This window comes from Panthera pardus, unplaced genomic scaffold (assembly GCF_024362965.1).
Source record: "Panthera pardus isolate Hobbes unplaced genomic scaffold, ASM2436296v1 HiC_scaffold_20, whole genome shotgun sequence".
NCBI lineage: Eukaryota > Metazoa > Chordata > Mammalia > Carnivora > Felidae > Panthera > Panthera pardus.
The window spans coordinates 59,462,242-59,479,511 of NW_026526766.1; the positions used below are offsets into that span (position 1 = coordinate 59,462,242).

Here is a 17,270-nt window from a genome sequence, read left to right on the forward strand (position 1 = left end):
TTTTGGGCAAATGTAAGTTGAGTCAATGGATTTTGCTGGATGTGCTTATCAGCACATGCATGATGTTGTTCTAGTACCTTGTCTGGGGCCACAGCATCCCTACTTCTGACAGTTTCACTGTAAGTGAAGGCACTGTAAGTGCCTTACCAAGTCTTTTCCCAATTATGCAAATCACACGGAGACTCAGCCGCAGACCTTGGGTACAAAAACCCTGCAGTACGGGGAGGGGGGTAGGGGCGCTGAGTAGGGAGGGATGTGAGCAGACCCTCCATAGCCCCAACTTCCAACACACAGGCACAGCTTCCAGTTAATCAGTTTCAACTCTGATTTTATTCAAAGAAAGGGGTTCCAATGTTTTAAAGTTTGCAAACTACCCATCTAGTTTCGTTGCCTTCTTACTCAAATGAGGAAACGGAGGTCCAGAAGGTGAGGGGACTTGCTCGGAGTCAGGCAGCAAGCCAGGGATGAATCCCTAAATGGACCTCATGTTTCTGGATTTTCAGGCTCTGCTCCTGCCATGTAGTACATCAGGGTGATGCCACCCCAATATTTCAGATACGGAACGGCCAGGCTCAAAGGGAGAAAATGCAATTCCAAAAAGGATACCAGAATGTGATACCTAGGGGGTAGGGGCGTGGGAGTATGCTGTAAAAGCTGAGAGGGACCAGGAGGAGAGTCCCTGAAGCCCCTTCCTTTCCATAGCCATGAGATTATCCCGAGAAGCAGCACCATGGCATGGAAAGGGTGCCCCAAGTTCTGGTCCTTCTCGGAGGCCCTTGGACCTTGGGCAAGCGTCTCCCTCTCGGAGCCTGGTTTCTTCATCTGCAAAGGGGGTCGGGACATCCGTGTTCACCCTGCCTGCCGTGCTGGAGTTGTGAAGAGGCCACAGACAGAAAAGCACTTCATGAACTTTAAGGACAAGACACAAGTGAGATCCCAATTCTGACTTAAAAAAATTTTTAATCACCCAAGGGAATCTATTTTTTCAGTCAGATAATAAATACTCGTCTCACTGAAAGAAAGAAAAGAAAAGAGGGGCACCTAGGTGGCTCAGTCGGTTGAGCTTCTGACTTCAGCTCAGGTCATGATCTCACGGTTCGTGAATTTATTCGAGCCTGGTGTCGGGCTGTGTGCTGACAACTTTGGATTCTGTGTCTCCCCCTCTCTCTCTGCCCCTCCCCAACTTGCGCACATGCGCTTGCTCTCTCTCTCTCTCTCTCTCAAAAGTAAATAAACATTAAAAATATTTTAAAAAAAGAAAAGAAAAGAAGAAAAGGAAAGAAACAAGAAAGAAAAGAAAGAAAGTAAGCCTAATTTCTGGGTGAGGTCAAAACGTCTCTAAGTAAAATGTATTCTACTAATACTCTAATCCCACAGCTCAGAGGAAGAAGCATCTGACCCCATTTCTCCAGTTTGATGTCCAGAAGCCAGGTGTCTACTGCTTACCTGGTTAGAGGATGCTGGGCTTGTTGACAAAGGGACACCTTGGTCCCCAAGCACCCAGCCAAGGGGCTCCGGAGTCTGGTAAAGTGTCCCATCTAGAACTCCATCTCTTTAAGGTAGGAAAATGGCAGGAACAGAAGAGCTGTGGCCAGCTCCACACCCACTCTGGTATGAAGCGGTGGCAGCTGTTTTGAGCAGTTTTGAAAACGAATGCTAAGACTACACTTCCTGTATTTTTTCCACAGGGCCATCTTACTCTGGGATGGCAGGGCTCCAAGGGACCTGGGTAACAGCTAGTCCAAACAGCTAGAGACAAAGGTCCAGAATGGGGAGGGGCCTATCCAGGTCACACAGCATGTCAGAGAGCAGGCAGAGGATGAAGGCGGGACGGGACTCTCTCCCTCCTTCTACAACACACACTAAGTCACAGAGCTTTCCTAATCAGTCACAGACAGATGAGGTAAAGACACAAGGCTGAAACAGGCCTTGTTCCAGCCCTTTAGAATTACAAATATACCACCAGGTGACCTTCCCTGGGAGGGAGTAGTTAAAAAAGAATTCTTACGGAGCAGTTCATTTCAAAAGTATAAAAAAGCCACATGCAGTCTGGTTTCCCAATGCTTGCCCTGCTAAAAACTACATCTGCATACGAATCTAGTTTGCATCTAATCTGTAAAAACATACAAAAGGGGTCATCTACAAACAGTTTCTCCAACTCTTCACGAAAAAAAAATGATCCATGACTTGACTTTTCCAACATCTTGTCATCAGGTTTCTAAGACCCTAAAAGGAAAAAGAGAAAAGGATAAGAGAAAAGAAGTCTACTCTGTCACAATCAACTATGTGGTAAATGGAAGATGGGGGAAACGATCCTTAATCTTAAATCTTCCTAGCAAGGAGTGGTGCTGGTGGAGAGCAGAGGGGCCTTGTGGGTGTCCAAGAAGTACAAGTGGGACCACTGGGTGGACATTTCAGGGAGGCAGAATGCAGCTTAATACAAGGAAGAACTTACAAATACTGGGAAATCCAAAGATAGATGTCTGATGGTAGTGAGCTCCACACCACTAAAGGTATGCAAACAAGAGCTGGACAGTACTGCTTGTTGTAGGGGGGACTGAAGAACTGGGTGGTGGCATGTTCTTAAAATTCCATGGTTCTTTGTGGCTCTCTTTTGAAAACTCATCTATAATAGACTGCGTTCATAGCCTGAGTTCACTGTATTTTTTAAATACGTATATACTTAAAAATTGTGTACACATTTGAAACATGAAATATATATATATACACACACACATACATATGTATATGCATGTATATGTGTACACGTGTGCAGGGAAAAAGTCCTGATACGTGATATGTATATGACAGCATAGAACAATACATATACAGAAAAACCAGAGTATCAGGAGGGCAACTTTAAGAGCCATCTCCTACCTGAATTCCTATCTGACCATTTCCTACCTTCTGTCTTCCTCCCTGTTTCCAAGAGCTCGAACTACTTCATCCACCATCCTTCATCCCCAATGCCACTTTCTCAGCAACATCTTCGTTTTTCCCCAGTTCTAAGCAGCTTCCCTCTCCTCAAACTCATGCACGCCCCTCACTTCCTTAACACTGTACCCCATTCTCGCTTAATGACGTTCTCTGTTTTGGTTTTCTGTGCATCCGTACAGACCTGATGTAAGGCCTTGTACACAGAAGCTACACGACAGTAGTGGCTCAATAGGAAAGACTATGGATTACAGCCACAGCAAAATCCTGCATCCCGGCCCCTGGCCTCCTGTGATGGCAGCAGACGTCCCCTACCCCACTGATGCCGGGCATGGCTGCACTTCAGCAGATGTGACATCTGCCACATCTGAACAGAAGCTTTAAAAGGGACTGTGTACCTGGCTCAATCTCTCGTTCATCCCCTCTGCCACAAAGAATGGACCCAGTCCACGCTGGGGCTGCTCCTCCAGCTGGGTCCCCATATGACGTTCGGAGCAGAGCCACAGCCAACCAACCGGCAGCCACGACAAGGAATGTGAGCAAGACATAAACGTTGATGGCTGTGCACCAGCAGGCCCTGGGGCTGTTTAGCATCAAAAGCTGGCTAATTAGGGGGCTTGTTTCCTAGGGACTAAAGCAACCCCAGCTCTCACCTGGCTGACTATGAGGACAAAGCCACGGGGCCAGAGGAGACGCAGATTCTCCTGGAGACACGCTGCTAAGCACGAGCTGCTGTTCTTCCCCAGGAAGAACCCGGGGACAGACAGACAGCCTCCTCTGCGGGCACCTTTTCCCACGGGTGCTGTCACAATGACAATGTCTGCTCTCTCTGTGCCCTCTCCAGGACTTGAAGGAAATATTCTGTTCCACTTCAGAAACAGAACACAAGCAACTGGTCTTTCCCACCTACTGACACCCACAACGTTCACAGTTCCCGACTTTGCCTGCTAGGTGGGAAGCACAGAGCGGTATGGGTGTTGACCATCCTGGAGATTCTACCTGCTAGCTGTAATATGTTCCCACTGTTGGGTATTCCTCTGCTTTCCTCGATTTATGTATTTTTCTTCTTTCTTATCACACATCTTATAAGGCATCTCAATCTTTTGTGACACAGGTGTATAAATACCGAAAATGACTTAGAACATGTACATTGCTCCATCACATGCGGTCGTCTGGAGCTGGGAAGCGGGGGACTTTGTATTTACTCAGATCCATAACTGTCACCGTGCCGTGGGACTCGGCCTCCCCAACCGCATTTGCTGAATGGCACAGGTACACTCCCTCATCTTCCTTTCGCAGAGGGTTGATCTAGAAATAAAACAGGCAAGTTTATATGGTCATATATGGCACAGCAAAATCACTTCCTTATTTAGTCCCTAATGATATGTCTGAGCACTTATTCTTTTTCAAAATAAGATAGAGCACATTATTTCTCTTCTTGCCTTAGCTGCCAAGAAAGAGTTAAATTTTATACTCTGTACCCTCTCTATTGCAGCTCTCATTTTAAGGCTTCCTCTGCATTCCTGCCTTTTACTGTGAGCTTACCTGGTCCTCTTATTGAAGGTGATAAGTATACATCACAAGAAAATACTGCAAATTAAAAGAACGAAAATTTACTGACTGGGGAATGATGCACAAGTGCTCCCAATGGAGGCAGCCTTTACAAAGTAACACAAGAGAGAACATCTCCCCCTACCCTTTCTTGTAATAAAGAGGGGGATGTGCTTGATTTGAAAAAGCCATGGACCCAGCTGCATTCTGAGTCCCTGAGCTGGATGGAGAAGTCACCAAACCTTTCAGAGATGGGAGTGAAAGGAAACAGACACCCTCAGAGAGCAGCCCGTTCTCACGCCCCTGCAGAGCAGACCCACACTGGCTCTCTCCTCTCTTGCTGTCTCTGTCAATCGTGAGTCACTCGGCAGACTGGCGGGGGAGTTACGTACACCATCTCATTTTAAACTCATGCTGATGGTGAGGGAAAGGGGGAGCATTGTTATCCTGACATTATAGGAGGCTGGCAGGTAAGTCACAGACTGTTGGGTCACAGGGCCCTCCTCTTACAGTTGTGGACACTGAAGCTCAAGAGGTAGACTGACTAGCCCAACACGGACCCCCATTCCGTCACTCCCTCACTCTTTCAGACCACACTGTTCTAGCAACTTAAACTACTGCAAGTGGCCTAGAGGAGCCCTGGAGGGGGCGCCAATGTGCGGTCTTCCCTCCACTGGCCACATGGTCTTGGGCAAGTGTATTAGTTTCCTGTGGCTGCTGGAACTAATTCCCACACACTTAATGGCTTAAAACAACACAAATTTATTATATTTAGGTTTTTAAAATTTTTCATTAAAGACTTTATTTTTGGGGTGCTTGGGTGGCTCAGTCAGTTAAGTGTCTGACTCTGGCTCAGGTCTTCATCTCATGGTTCATGAGTCTGAGCCCCGTGTTGGGCTGTGCTGACAGTGCAGAGCCTGCTTGGGTTTCTCTCTCTCTCTCTCTCTCTCTCTCTCTCTCTCCTCTCTCTGCCCCTCCCCTGCTCTCTCTCTCTCAAAATAAATAGACTTTATTTAAAAGATAAAAACATTAAAATTATATAAAAAAAGATTTTATTTTTAAGCAACCTCTGTGTCCAACGTGGGGCTCAAACTCACAACTCTGAGATCAAGAGTTGCACGCTCTCCCGACAGAGCCAGCCAGGTGCGCCTGTATTTATTTAGTTCTTGAATGAGAAAGGGGGCTAAGAAGAAGGTATTAGCAGAGCTGCCTTCTTCCTAGGAATCCTAGGGGAAAACCCATTCTAGATAGGCTGCCTGTGTTCCTTGGCTTGTGGCTCTCTTCCTCCATCTTCAAAGTCAGCTGATTAGCTGACTTTATTCTACCTGCAACCTTAATCCCCTCATGCATATAACATACCCACGGATTCCAGGGGTTAGGACATGGACATCTTTTTGGGGCCACAATTCTGACACCAGTGAAGACCACTTATGCTCTCCGGGGTTAAGCTTTCCTCACAGTTATGGTAGGGTCCAACAAGAAAGGGATAAGAACAGCTTTGAAATGTGTAATGTGCTATAGAAATATAAAGCGTGCTTTATAAGGGCCAGTGAACAATAGCCAAGTAATCCTAAACAAATGAGATACCCACCAAAATCCAGGCTGTGGCCTCGTGGTCAGAAGGGCCCCCTCGCACCTGGACAGCTATATTGACGTGGTCCCCAGGAAGGTCCTCTAGCACCTGAGTGCCCTCAGGAGACTGTGTGACCTACAGAGGACAGGAAAGCCAGGAGTGATTTAGAAAGAGCATTTCTGGCTAAGAACTGCACCACAGACATCCTTGCTGTCTACATCTTCCTACTGACTCAAAGGCCAAACCCTAGCACCTCTTACTCCTATTCAAAGGTCAGTGGCTTTTTAAACCTAAATGTATGTGCAGACAGCACCCCCTGCTGGACAGCAACGATGCCGACGCCATCACTATCTCACAGAAGCAGCTCAGAATTTCATGGCCCTTCTCTGGGCTGTCCGTCGAGATAGGGGGACAAGAAATGCTGTGATCCACACCAGTCTCTCAAAAATTGATCTGCAGGAAGATCTAGTTTTTGAATAAGACTTGGATAGTCTTTCTAAAACCCAGATCCAGTGAAGCAGGCTCTAACTTCATTCCAGTGGAACTAGGCTAGATAAGTAGATGAACTTTCCAACCACTAAGTGGCCAAAGAAGCAAATGGCACAAGGAAGGATGGCACTCTCCTTCTCTGGGGGCAGCTTTGGGGTGAAAGTTTTGAGGCATAAACCTGGAGGTAGAGGAGTGAACATGTAAGATATCTTTTTTAAATAGTCGGCTTCACATATAAAGACATACACATGAGAAACACCTCTCTTTCTCTCATTCTCTCTCTCTCTCTCTCTCTCTCTCTCTCTCTCTCTCTCTCACACACACACACACACACACGAATTCTTGGACATAAGTACCTTCCTCCACGTGATGACAGGGGTGGGCACAGCCCTCACCTCACAGGACAGGTACACCTGTGCACCAGTGACGTTGTGGACACTCCGGGGTGGAATGACAACCATGGGGGCTGGAGGAAGAAGACAAGGGATCACAAGCTTTACCCTGCCAGGTTCCCAGCACCCCACCACTAGAACTCCCTACCTGCAGAGAGCCAGCTGGGATAGTCCGACGTGAGGGGGCAGCAGCAGAAGAAAGCTCTACACACATAAAGAACGCACTTGTGTTTCCCTCAGACCTGGAGGCATGCCTACATGTTTCCTCATCCTTGCCTTTGTTCTATCAACAGGAAAACAGGGATCTGGGGAGGAGAGGCGACTTCCCAAATCGCCCGCCTCGTCTGTGGCAGGGCTTGGTCTCATCACACTCCCACCCAGGGCCCCTTCCAGGACTCTGGCTGCCATCTGCTTACAGCTCAACTCCGTGAGACACTGAGCGTGCGTGGGGAGGGGCTGGTGTCACCTCACCAATGCCAAGTCTTCTAACAGATGGGCTTTTCTCCTTCCACGTGGAGGGCGGTTCAAAGAACAGGCCTTGCGGAACAGCTGCACACACCGAGCTGAGACCCCCTGCGGGGCCGGTCCAGACGCTCGTTTGCATATCTCAGACTCTCAGACTCCACAGGAGGCCTCCCTGCCCCGACAGCCCCCTCCCGGTGGGCAGAGCTGCAGGCACGGAAGCCGGCACTGGGACAGAGGACGCCTGGAGAGAGGGAGCTGCCGGGATCACTGTACCCAGGCAGTGCAGCTCAAGGCTGCCAGAACACTACCGAAAGGGGAGGGAGGGTGTGGGCAGGCTGGCTGGGATAGAGACCATGCGGGCATCTGAGAAGTTCCTAGCTGACATGCCACACTGTCCTCCTCCCTGGGCCCACTGCCTCCTCTGCTCACACTGGTGCTAAAAGAATCAAGTGCAGCCACCTCGGCTCTGGCCTTCCACCCAGCCTCTCAATGGACCTGCCCACACTGCCTCCCCCACTCTGCATGGAATATAGCTCTCAACTCCTCAGGGCCTAGAAGGTATGTGTCCTAGGACCAGGTGTCTGTACCTCCCTGACCTGCTGGAGCAGAGCCTGCTGGCGTCCAGGTGCTTCCATCCCGCCTCACTTGAACTAGACGGCAGCTGGGCCCATCCCTGCATCTGGCCCTCGGTTTCTTGGGCAAGATGCAATGGGGAGGCATAGGGAGGAAAATGGTCTCCGCTTGGGTCTGCTCATCTTTAAGATGGGGATAATACCCCCTGCTCACAGGGCTGTTGAGCTCATCTTACTAGGTGATGAGTGCTAGAGTAATGGTTTAAGTTAACAGGACACGTAAGTGGAGGTCAGGAGCAGGTTTGGTAAGCAGATGACTGGATGAAGAAGCAAATGGCAAATAAAGAGCAAACACATTCATTGTCTGGCCATCAAACTGCAGGGTCTATGCTCCTAGGGCTCTGCTGAAGCATGAAGGAAAGGGCCCTCGCCTGCCTGGGTGAGGCTGCAATAAAAAGGAGAGCAAAGGAAGGAGACAGAAGGCCACAGGAAGAGCAGGGAAGTTCAGGAGTGAAAGGGCACAGAAATGAGACTGCTCTGGCCTCTCCAGACAGACTTTGTCAAGCTGGTACCAAAGAAAAAAAAAGTCTCTGGAAAGTTGTCTTAGAACCAGAGTCTCAGACCAGAGGGGCCCAACTCCCCAAGATCCTGTCCCTGATCATCTGTGGTATGCTCATCTAGCATCTACTTACATGCCTCCAGTGATAGAGAGCTCACTACCTATGGAGCCAGGCCTCTCCATCTTTGGAGGGCTCTGTTCCTAAGAAAGCTTGTTTTCACTTGGAGCTAAAACCCACCTCCCTATAACTCCCACACGTTGATGCCTCCTGGAGTCCTACAGCCCTCAGAGAGTGCCCCAATGGCCTCCAATGAATACAGACACTACCTTCTCCACCCTGGAAAGGGGAGGGAGGGTGTGGGTAGGCTGGCTGGGGTGGAGCCCATGCAGGCATCTGAGAAGTTCCTAGCTGAACTGCCACACTGTCCTCCTCCCCAGGCCCAGGCTGCTTTCTTCCCTCTCAGCCTGATCAGCCCACTCCTTCAGTTGTGCCTGTATGATTGCCCCCAAGCACCACACCTCTAGCCACAACACTGAGTATAACCAAAGGACCCCCAGTGAACCAAGGTCTTAGGCTTCTAACATTGCCCTATGCATCCCAGCCACCTGCAAACTGCTACAAAGGACACCCCCACCCCCCCACCCCCACCCCCGCCTCTCCAGCAGGGGCCCCATCTGCAACATGACAAAGAGAGTCTAATTTATCCACCCCCTCCTGCCAACACCACCTCCCCGGAGCCCAGCCGTCCTCAAATGGCTCGCTGGGGGAACAATCACAACCGCATCTTATTCCAGAGCCCTCAATGGATTCCAGAGGGACACTCAATCAACATGTTTTACTTTCATTCATGTAAAGTCATCAATTTTAAATGAGGTTTCATCAATCCCTTTCAGTCCTAAATGAATAAACTGGTAAATCACATTTCAACGTTCTCTCTCCTCGAATTTCCCTCTCCCTCTTTTGAGTAACTGCAATTAAGAAAGACTGTCTTGGAAATACTGTCTTTGCTACTGATCTTGTGGCAGAAAATACCACCTCTTTTACAAAAGAGTCCCAGCTTTCATTGATAAAGTGACATTCAAATTTTTATTTATTTTAAAATTTACATACAGCATGTTATTCCTTGCAGAGTGCAGCTCTAAGTTTTGACAAATGCCTACGGTCACATAACCACCACCATAACCAAGATATAGAAGAGTCCAGTTATCTCAAAAAAATTCCTCATGCTGCCTTTTGTCATAGTAATCTCATTTTAATATTAACATATCTGATTGTAAATTTAAAACATTTTTATCCATAATAGCTCTTTCTAATCAGCTATCGATGTCATAATAGTAACAATGGTAATAATGCCACCGTCTGACTCTGATAGCTTGCAGTGTGCTAGGCACTCTATTCTGTTTACAGAGGATTAACCCGTTTGATCTTTCCAGCAATTTCACCAGCTGTAGAGCTAGCCAGAGTTACCCAGGCTTAAATGATAGGCAAGGCTTTGAGCCCAGGGCTTGGGCTCTGAGCTCTGTCCCACACTGTCTTGCCTTCTACTTGGATGACACTTCCACATACACTACTCCTTTCATCCTTATACCTACCCTGCTAAGCACGTGCTTTTATCCCCATTTTACAGATCAGAAAACTAAACCGCAGAAAGATGAAGTGCCTGGAGGAGTGGAGACTCAAACTCACCTGATTTCATCAACTCCACGCTGATTTTTACTTTTTAAATTTTGTAATGTTTATTTTATTTTGGAGAGAGAAAGCATGAGTAAGGAGGGGCAGAGAGAGAGAGAGACACAGAATCGGAAGCAGGCTAAAAGCTCTGAGTTATTGAGTTATTAGCACAGAGCCTGGTGCAGGGCTGGAACCCACAAACCATGAAATCATGACCTGAGCTGAAGTCGCATGCTTACCTGACTGAGCCACCCAGCCGCCCCACCACACTCATTTTTAAAGTGAAACATTTGTTGCCTGTTTCCATTCCAGAATAAGAAAGGGTTCCTTAGGGATTGTGTTGAGGATCCTCAAGACAATCCCCAGGTTCAGTGTTTGCTGGGAGGACACACAAAACTCAGCACAGGTGTTTTTTGTTGTTGTTGTTGTTTTTAATGTTTATTTATTTTTGAGAGAGAGAGAAAGTGCACGCACATGCAAGTGGAGGATGGGCAGAGACAGGACAGAGGATCCAAAGCAGGCTCCACACTGACAGGAGAGAGCCTGATGCAGGGTTCAAACCCACCAACCATGAGATCATGACCTGAGCTCAAGTAGGATGCTTAACCGACTGAGCCACCGAGGTGCCCCCAGGACCCAGCACAGTTTTATACACAGCTATGATTTATTACAGTGAAAGGAGACAAAGCAAAACAGCAAAGGGAAAAGAGGTTCACGGGGTGAAGACACAGGAAACCAGGCACAAGTTTTCAAGAACCTCTCCCAGTGGATCACACAGGACACGCTTAATCCCCCAGCAATGAATGGTGAGAACACGTGTGAAATGCCATCTCCCAGGGAGGCTCACCCCTTGCCTAGGATTTTTATTGGCGGTAGGTCACCTGGGCACCCTCTGCTTACTATGTACCAAAATTCAAGGGTCCCAGAAGGAAAGCAGGTGTGCACCATGAACCACAGTGTTGGTATAGTTTAGGCACAGTAAGCCACCCTCAGCAGTTCCGAAAATGGCAGGAACCCTCCTGAAATCCAAGTTCCCAGACACTAGCCAAGGGTCAATCTCACCAGCAGGTCTTTCTAAGGATACAGTCTCTGGGCTGCTCCGTTTACTCTCTTCTGCACGGGAATAAAACCCTCCAAACATCACCCCTGGGATTGATGTAGAGATACTATTAAATGGCTGGTACGTTCTTTACACTAGCAGGTCATTCCCAATCCTACTGTCCCCAAGGGCTCATTCGAGTGCCGTGCTGGGGTGCTCAACGTCATGACCACAGGCAGGATGAACCCAGGTTCAAATCCTGTCTCTGCTACACCCCAATGCTGTGACTTGGTCTCAGTGTCTTCTTTAAAATGGGCACAGGAGTCTGTTCCCCACCCCAACCCCTCCCCCTCAGCTATTGGGAGGAACAGTTACAAGACCCCTTGCAAACTAAAAGGCTTCCACAGAGAGACCCAAGGATTTGGCAGACTGTGCTACCCCAAGGGTAATCTCCTCGAAGTGCCTTGCCTGCTCCAAAGCCCCTGCTGGCCTCTGGGGGAGCAGGCCTATGGGTGGGCTCTATCTACCTTGATCCAGAGGCCATGCCCATAGCCCTTATCCTGGCAAACCTGGAGCACAGCCTCTCACCTCACTGTTGCCAGAGTTGCCACACTCCTGGAAGAGCCAGGGCTTTCTACCTGAATTTGACAAGAGTAATGTGGATTTCAAGAGGGAGGATGGTGCCTCGTGGGTCCAGTCTGAATGTGCCAGCTTCATTTCTCTAGATCTTTCTTGCTCAATACTTGTTTCTTTCTGTCTGTGCCAGCAACAGCCCTAGAAATGCTGGGATGGCACACACAGATCCGTCCATCAGGTAACAGAATAGTCACCCACCTGTACACCCACTGGGGGTGAGCAAAATAGCACCAAGGGAAACTCAAATGCCTGGGGGTCCAGGTGCCAACCAATGGAGCTTGGGCAAGTTGCTAACCATTTCCTCCTTGTCTGCAAACAAAGACAATGACTGCTACCCCACATCCTCTGGGGTGAAGGGACAGAATGGATGTGACTGAATTATTAACCATGTGGATCCGTACAAATGAAAAGGATCGATATTATTATTATAGTGTGTGCTGATCTGTCCCCCCACCTGGTCAACTAAATATGTCCTGGATGGCTAGAATGGACAATCTTCTCAAATGCCTCCCAGGTTTATTTAAAGTTAACAGTGCCAAGGAAAGAAGGAATATCAAGAGTCATCCCCCAGGACCCCATCTGCTTGTACAAAGAAGTGCACAGCCAAAGAGTTTAATCATCAACGCACTGAACAGCCCTGATAATTTATGCTAATAGTCATGTTAGGATGTGGAAGGAGAAACAGCTTAATCCGGCTCCCTGCAGCCTGTGCCTCAGACCCCCTCCCTCGGCATGAAAGGCTTTTGAGCACGAGGCCCCCCTTCTTTGTCCCTCTCACAAAGTGGCATTCGCAGCCTCTCCTGGTTACCTGGTAACACGCACCTCGCACAGACTGAGATTTCTAAGTGGACTGGAATTTCAGCTGAGGTGAATTTTCTAAGATTCAGGATCTCAAGAGCTCACTGAAGCTCAGGGGCTCGGTGCCCTGTTGGGTATTGGCACGGGGCCCTGTTCCTATCTAATTTAGCATTCAAAACATGCTATCAACCTGCTGTCTGCAGGATCCCCACCCCCTCCCAATGTTAGCAAATGGTCAGGGAGCACACATGGAACAACACAGCCTTTTAACAACAAAAACAACGCCACACCACCTTACAACAGAGAAGCGAGAACAGTAACTTCGTACAGAACAAAGCTTCATCCCTCAGTCCGGCACTCAAGGCTGGCAATGCCCCCCCTCCCAACCTCTCTGGGTCTCACCCCCTTCCCCAATTATCCCCCTGGGTACCTGTCAGCAGGTCACTGTTCACACCCATCATGGGCCCCCTACCTCCTCCTACCTGCTCTTACCTTCATGCCTAGTTCATGCTGAGCCTTCCTATCCCCTTTTCTCTGCCCAAGAATTTTCTGCCAGTCCTTCAGGGTTCCTCTCAGGTATTTTCGCTTCTATAAAGCTACCCCTGTTCCTCTCTGGAGCCATCACCCAGTGCTCAATAGACGAACCAGCAGCAAGCCTTGGGGGGAAAACAGGACGGTGGCTCCAGACTGAGAAACCCTCAAGATTCAAGTGTAGCTGCTTTGTAGCCGCTTTCTAATCAGGTGGCCAGCAGGTTAGAGGTGCATGGCTCCGTCTGAAAAGAGCCAGGAGGGGTGCCTGGGTGGCTCGGTCTGTTGAGCATCCGACTTTAGCTCAGGTCATGATCTCACAGTTTGTGAGTTCGAGCCCCGTGTAGGGTTCTATGTTGACAGCTCAGAGCCTGGAACCTGCTTCCGAGTCTGTGTCTCCCTCTCTCTCTGCCCCCCCCCCCACTTAAGTAAATAAACATTAAAGAAGAAAAAAAGCCAGGAAACCCCAGGCTGGAGCCCTACATCAGCTAGGAGCTAGCCAGGGAGCTCCCTTCCGTGAGCCTCAGTTTTCCTTTCTATTAAATAGGAGTGAGATCTGGCCAGGGTAGTTGTGAGAATTGAGTAAGAAGATGGAATGAAAGAACAATTTCCAACAGTAAAGAACTATTCATATGTGGGAACAGGAGGAATCTTCATTAAATGTGTTAAAGGATTGCTCTCGCTCTTAGGCTTTTGGGGGAGTTTCAGAGCATGGGAGGAAAGGTCAGAGTTTAAGCCTGTACATGGTTTCCAAATGCCCCTCAGAGTTATGTGTAAGAACACTTCCCACACTGTGCGGAACCTAATAAATATTTACGTTGGTCTCATTCAGTGAAAGTCAGGTGCTCGTTTATTGAAGGATAGGTGAGGGCCAAGGAGGGTGATTTTATTAACAGTATTGAAGGAGAACAGCTGCTGCTGTGACTCAGCCTGTTTCCCTTCCACCAGGGTCCCTAGGGGCATTGTTAAAAAGTGCCCCTGCTATGTCCTCTGAATAAAGGATGGCTTTAGGGCAGCACAGCACGAGGTGCCACCTTCACTGGCCGGGAAAGATCCCCCTGTCTACACCTTCATGATTCACATGGACAGGGGTCACAAACACTTCAGTGTCACAAACACTTCAGGACAAAAAGAGATAGGGAACGGTGCCCAGGTCTGTGGCAAATGATACAACTGCTGGTGGGGAAGGAGAGCTAAATTCCGGGGAGGCCTGATGCCTGTCACTAATGGGATCATTAAAAGCAGCTTCTGAATTCCCTTCCTTTTGGCCCCTTGAACATCTTTACTCCTGGGGCTTGTGCCTGGGGTGGGCCTCAGAGCCCCCTAGATCAGACTGGAGGGGCTGTCACATTTACTTGTCATTTGGTAATTTTCAATGAATTAGGGGTATGGGGTTTCCATCTGCCATCTGGCCGCACTCTGGTAACCATGGCAACCACCACCTGCCTGACTTAACACTATCAACTCCTGTCCTGAAAGAGCAACTGCGCAAGGTGTCGGGGTCCTGGATGCTGGTCAAGCTTTACTGGTCACTCTGGATGTGTCCCCTGACCCCCTGGGTCTCAGTCTCCTCTGCATAATAGCAGAATTGGTTTATGTGTCTTCAAGGTGGCTCTCTCTTAGGAACAGACTATCACTCCAAGGAGAAATTATCTGAGACTATCAGCACCGGTTGGATTCTGGGGACCTGGTCAGCATTTCTTGTGTCTCCTGCATGTGGAGTTACTTATCTGGAGACAAAGAGAACTGCCTGTGAATTAACTGCTAAGGAAAGCAGATTGTAAAAAGGAGGAATAGGAACTAGAAGGGAGGAGACAGGACTGTTTAATGCCACACAGCAGAAACAAAGGTTCAAAGTGGAAGGGGGCCTCAATAGTGGTTCTACAGGGCTGACTCGGCCCAGAGAGGGGTAGGTAACAGCCCAAGGTCACTCAGGGAACCAGCAGCATCACAGAAGCACCAGACAGCTCTTTCCTCCACTGGGTGCCCCAGCCAGGAACAGCTACCCGTGACTTTATTGTGCTCCAGGGCTGCCTCAGACCCCTCAAAGGGCAGCACATTGTTTTTGTTTTCCGGGACAGGAGCCCTCCTGTCTCATCCCGAACAACCCCCTGGGTCTCCTGCACTTGAGTGCATCTACCAGGAATGCTTGGGGGGAAATAATACTAGAAATTTCCCAAGGTCTGGAAAAGGTCATCCCCCACTGCCAAGGTTTCCCTGTTGGAGCTAAAGTCATCACCGCAACTTGGGCATTTAGGTCTAGACTTGGGTCTCCAGGCCCAGGCCAGAGCTCCAAGCCAGGCTCCTTGGAACATCCTGGCCACAAGCTCACTCACCTCAACTCTTCACTGCCCCCTCCAGGCAGTGTAGACAGGGGCAGTTCTCCAAAACCTAATGGGGCAGGAGGCTGCTTCACTGGGCATACCTGTACTGATGTTTTTCATTTATTTTTGTTTGGGTTTTAAAAATTACATATAGAGGTGGGCAACTTTAGATGACTTTACTGTGAAGTTAATGAACTTTAAGTTTCTAGGTACTCAGCAATGGAAAAATTTCTATTTCTTCACCCTCCGAATCAGATAAGCCTTACACCCACAAAACCCAGATCTCTCCCTGATGGCACCATCTTTTCAGAGCTTAGGTCTCCAAAGGTCTTACCTGTCCTGGGTGGGAGAGCCCTCAGGTCCTCCCAGCAGAGCCCCAACCCTGGTGTTCTGGCCCAGTGATTCCTGAGTCCCCTGTCTTCAGCTCCTCCTCATCCAGGATTTTCACTTTCTCTGCCTCTCGCTTCAAAAACCCCACCCTGGCCTGGCTCGGTGCCAGACCCAGGGGGACTTGCACCCAGTAAGACACCTCCTCCCCCAACTCCCAGGCTGGTGGAGGTAAACATGTCAGGCCTGCCCATAACTGCAGGCCTTTTTGGTACTATACCAAAAGGGGCAACAGGCTCACCAAAATTCTGACCAGCTCGGGGACTTGTATCTCCATGAGCTTGGTAAGCAAGGGTGCAGGATGTGGATTCCTGTCCCAGTCTTCTTGAGTACCTGGCCAGGTAATAAAAACTGCTTCCGAAGGGAAACCTTAGGCTGTCAATCACTGTGCTTTGAGGGATCCTTAGCCCCACACTCCTGAGGGTTGGGGGGAGGGGTCCCTCTTTCTCTTCATACCCCAGCACCGCGGGGCAAAAGCCATACTCACCAAATTCGCAGGGGCCATCGCGCGCCTTGTGCAGGTGGCCCGGGTGCGCGCGGGGCATGTACCGGGCGCGCAGGCGCAGTGCGCATACGCTGGGGTAGGAGCGGCCGTCGGAGCCGCAGACGGCGCCGCGCTGCGCGCACACGCAGACCCCGGTGCCCTCGGGCGCCGCCCCCGCGGCGCGGCTGGCGCACACCAGGCCCGGGGCACAGCGCGCGCCGGCCCGCCCCCCGCAGCTCGCGCCCTCCGCGCCCAGGCAGCGCGCGCAGCAGCCGCACTCGTCGCGCGCCGCAATCGCGGGCGCGGGGCAGCGCGCGGGCGCCGGACAGTGCTCGGGCCGGCACGGACCGCACTCGGGGCGCCGGCCGCCGGCGGCGCGGAGTCCGAGGCCCGAGGCCAGCGGCGGCAGCAGCAGAAGCAGCAGCGGGAAGAGCGAGGTGGAGCGCGGCATGGTCTGCTTCGGGACGGCACTGGCGCCTCTTCTTCGCGCTGCGCTGGGCTTCGTGCGCGCCGCGCCGCCACCCGGCCCGCCCCGCGGCCGCTGATTGGCCGGGGCTCCACCGCGGGGCGCCTCAGCCGGCTGCCCGGCCTGGGACCGGAGCGGAGGGGTGGGCTCCCGGCCGCCCCAATTCCGAGCTGGAGTGATGTCCTGAGACCTACTCTCCCAGACCTGGTGGGTTCTTGGGGGAAACAGACCACTCCAGGCGGGAACTTGCCCGAGCACGCTGTGGTAGCGCCTGGATTGGATGTACGGTCTCCAGATCCAAAGCTAGCTCCAACTATCATGTCCCTTAATCCTCCTAAGAGGATCAGGCTTGTACAAACAATGGAGCATTGTTTAATTGTCCCCCCCCCCCCCCCCCCGCA

General features: G+C 50.2%; 2 protein-coding genes across 4 annotated transcripts in view; one reads left to right on the forward strand and one right to left on the reverse strand.

Annotated features, from left to right (window-relative positions):
* Positions 1 to 311: 311 nt before the first annotated feature.
* On the reverse strand, positions 312 to 16,915 carry IGFBPL1 (insulin like growth factor binding protein like 1). Of its 3 annotated transcripts, none has more exons than XM_019454432.2 (5): positions 16,407 to 16,915; positions 6,904 to 7,013; positions 6,077 to 6,193; positions 4,140 to 4,242; positions 312 to 2,226 (listed from the first exon to the last, which is right to left on the reverse strand). In XM_019454432.2, exons 1-5 carry the CDS (start codon positions 16,852 to 16,854, stop codon positions 2,219 to 2,221), a joined length of 786 nt encoding a protein of 261 aa, XP_019309977.2. In that variant the 5' UTR covers positions 16,855 to 16,915; the 3' UTR covers positions 312 to 2,218. The 3 variants fall into 3 exon arrangements, with proteins under 3 accessions (XP_019309977.2, XP_019309976.2, XP_019309975.2); XM_019454431.2 differs by having other exon boundaries at positions 4,061 to 4,242; positions 16,407 to 16,913; XM_019454430.2 differs by having other exon boundaries at positions 4,084 to 4,242; positions 16,407 to 16,908.
* A 52-nt stretch (positions 16,916 to 16,967) lies between these two features.
* The window catches only part of LOC109270115 (stimulated by retinoic acid gene 6 protein-like), a 64,965-nt gene continuing 64,662 nt past the window's right edge, over positions 16,968 to 17,270 (forward strand). The window contains exon 1 of the mRNA XM_019454425.2: positions 16,968 to 17,076. The gene's annotated coding sequence lies outside the window, so the exon portion shown is untranslated. The remainder of the gene's footprint in view (positions 17,077 to 17,270) is intronic.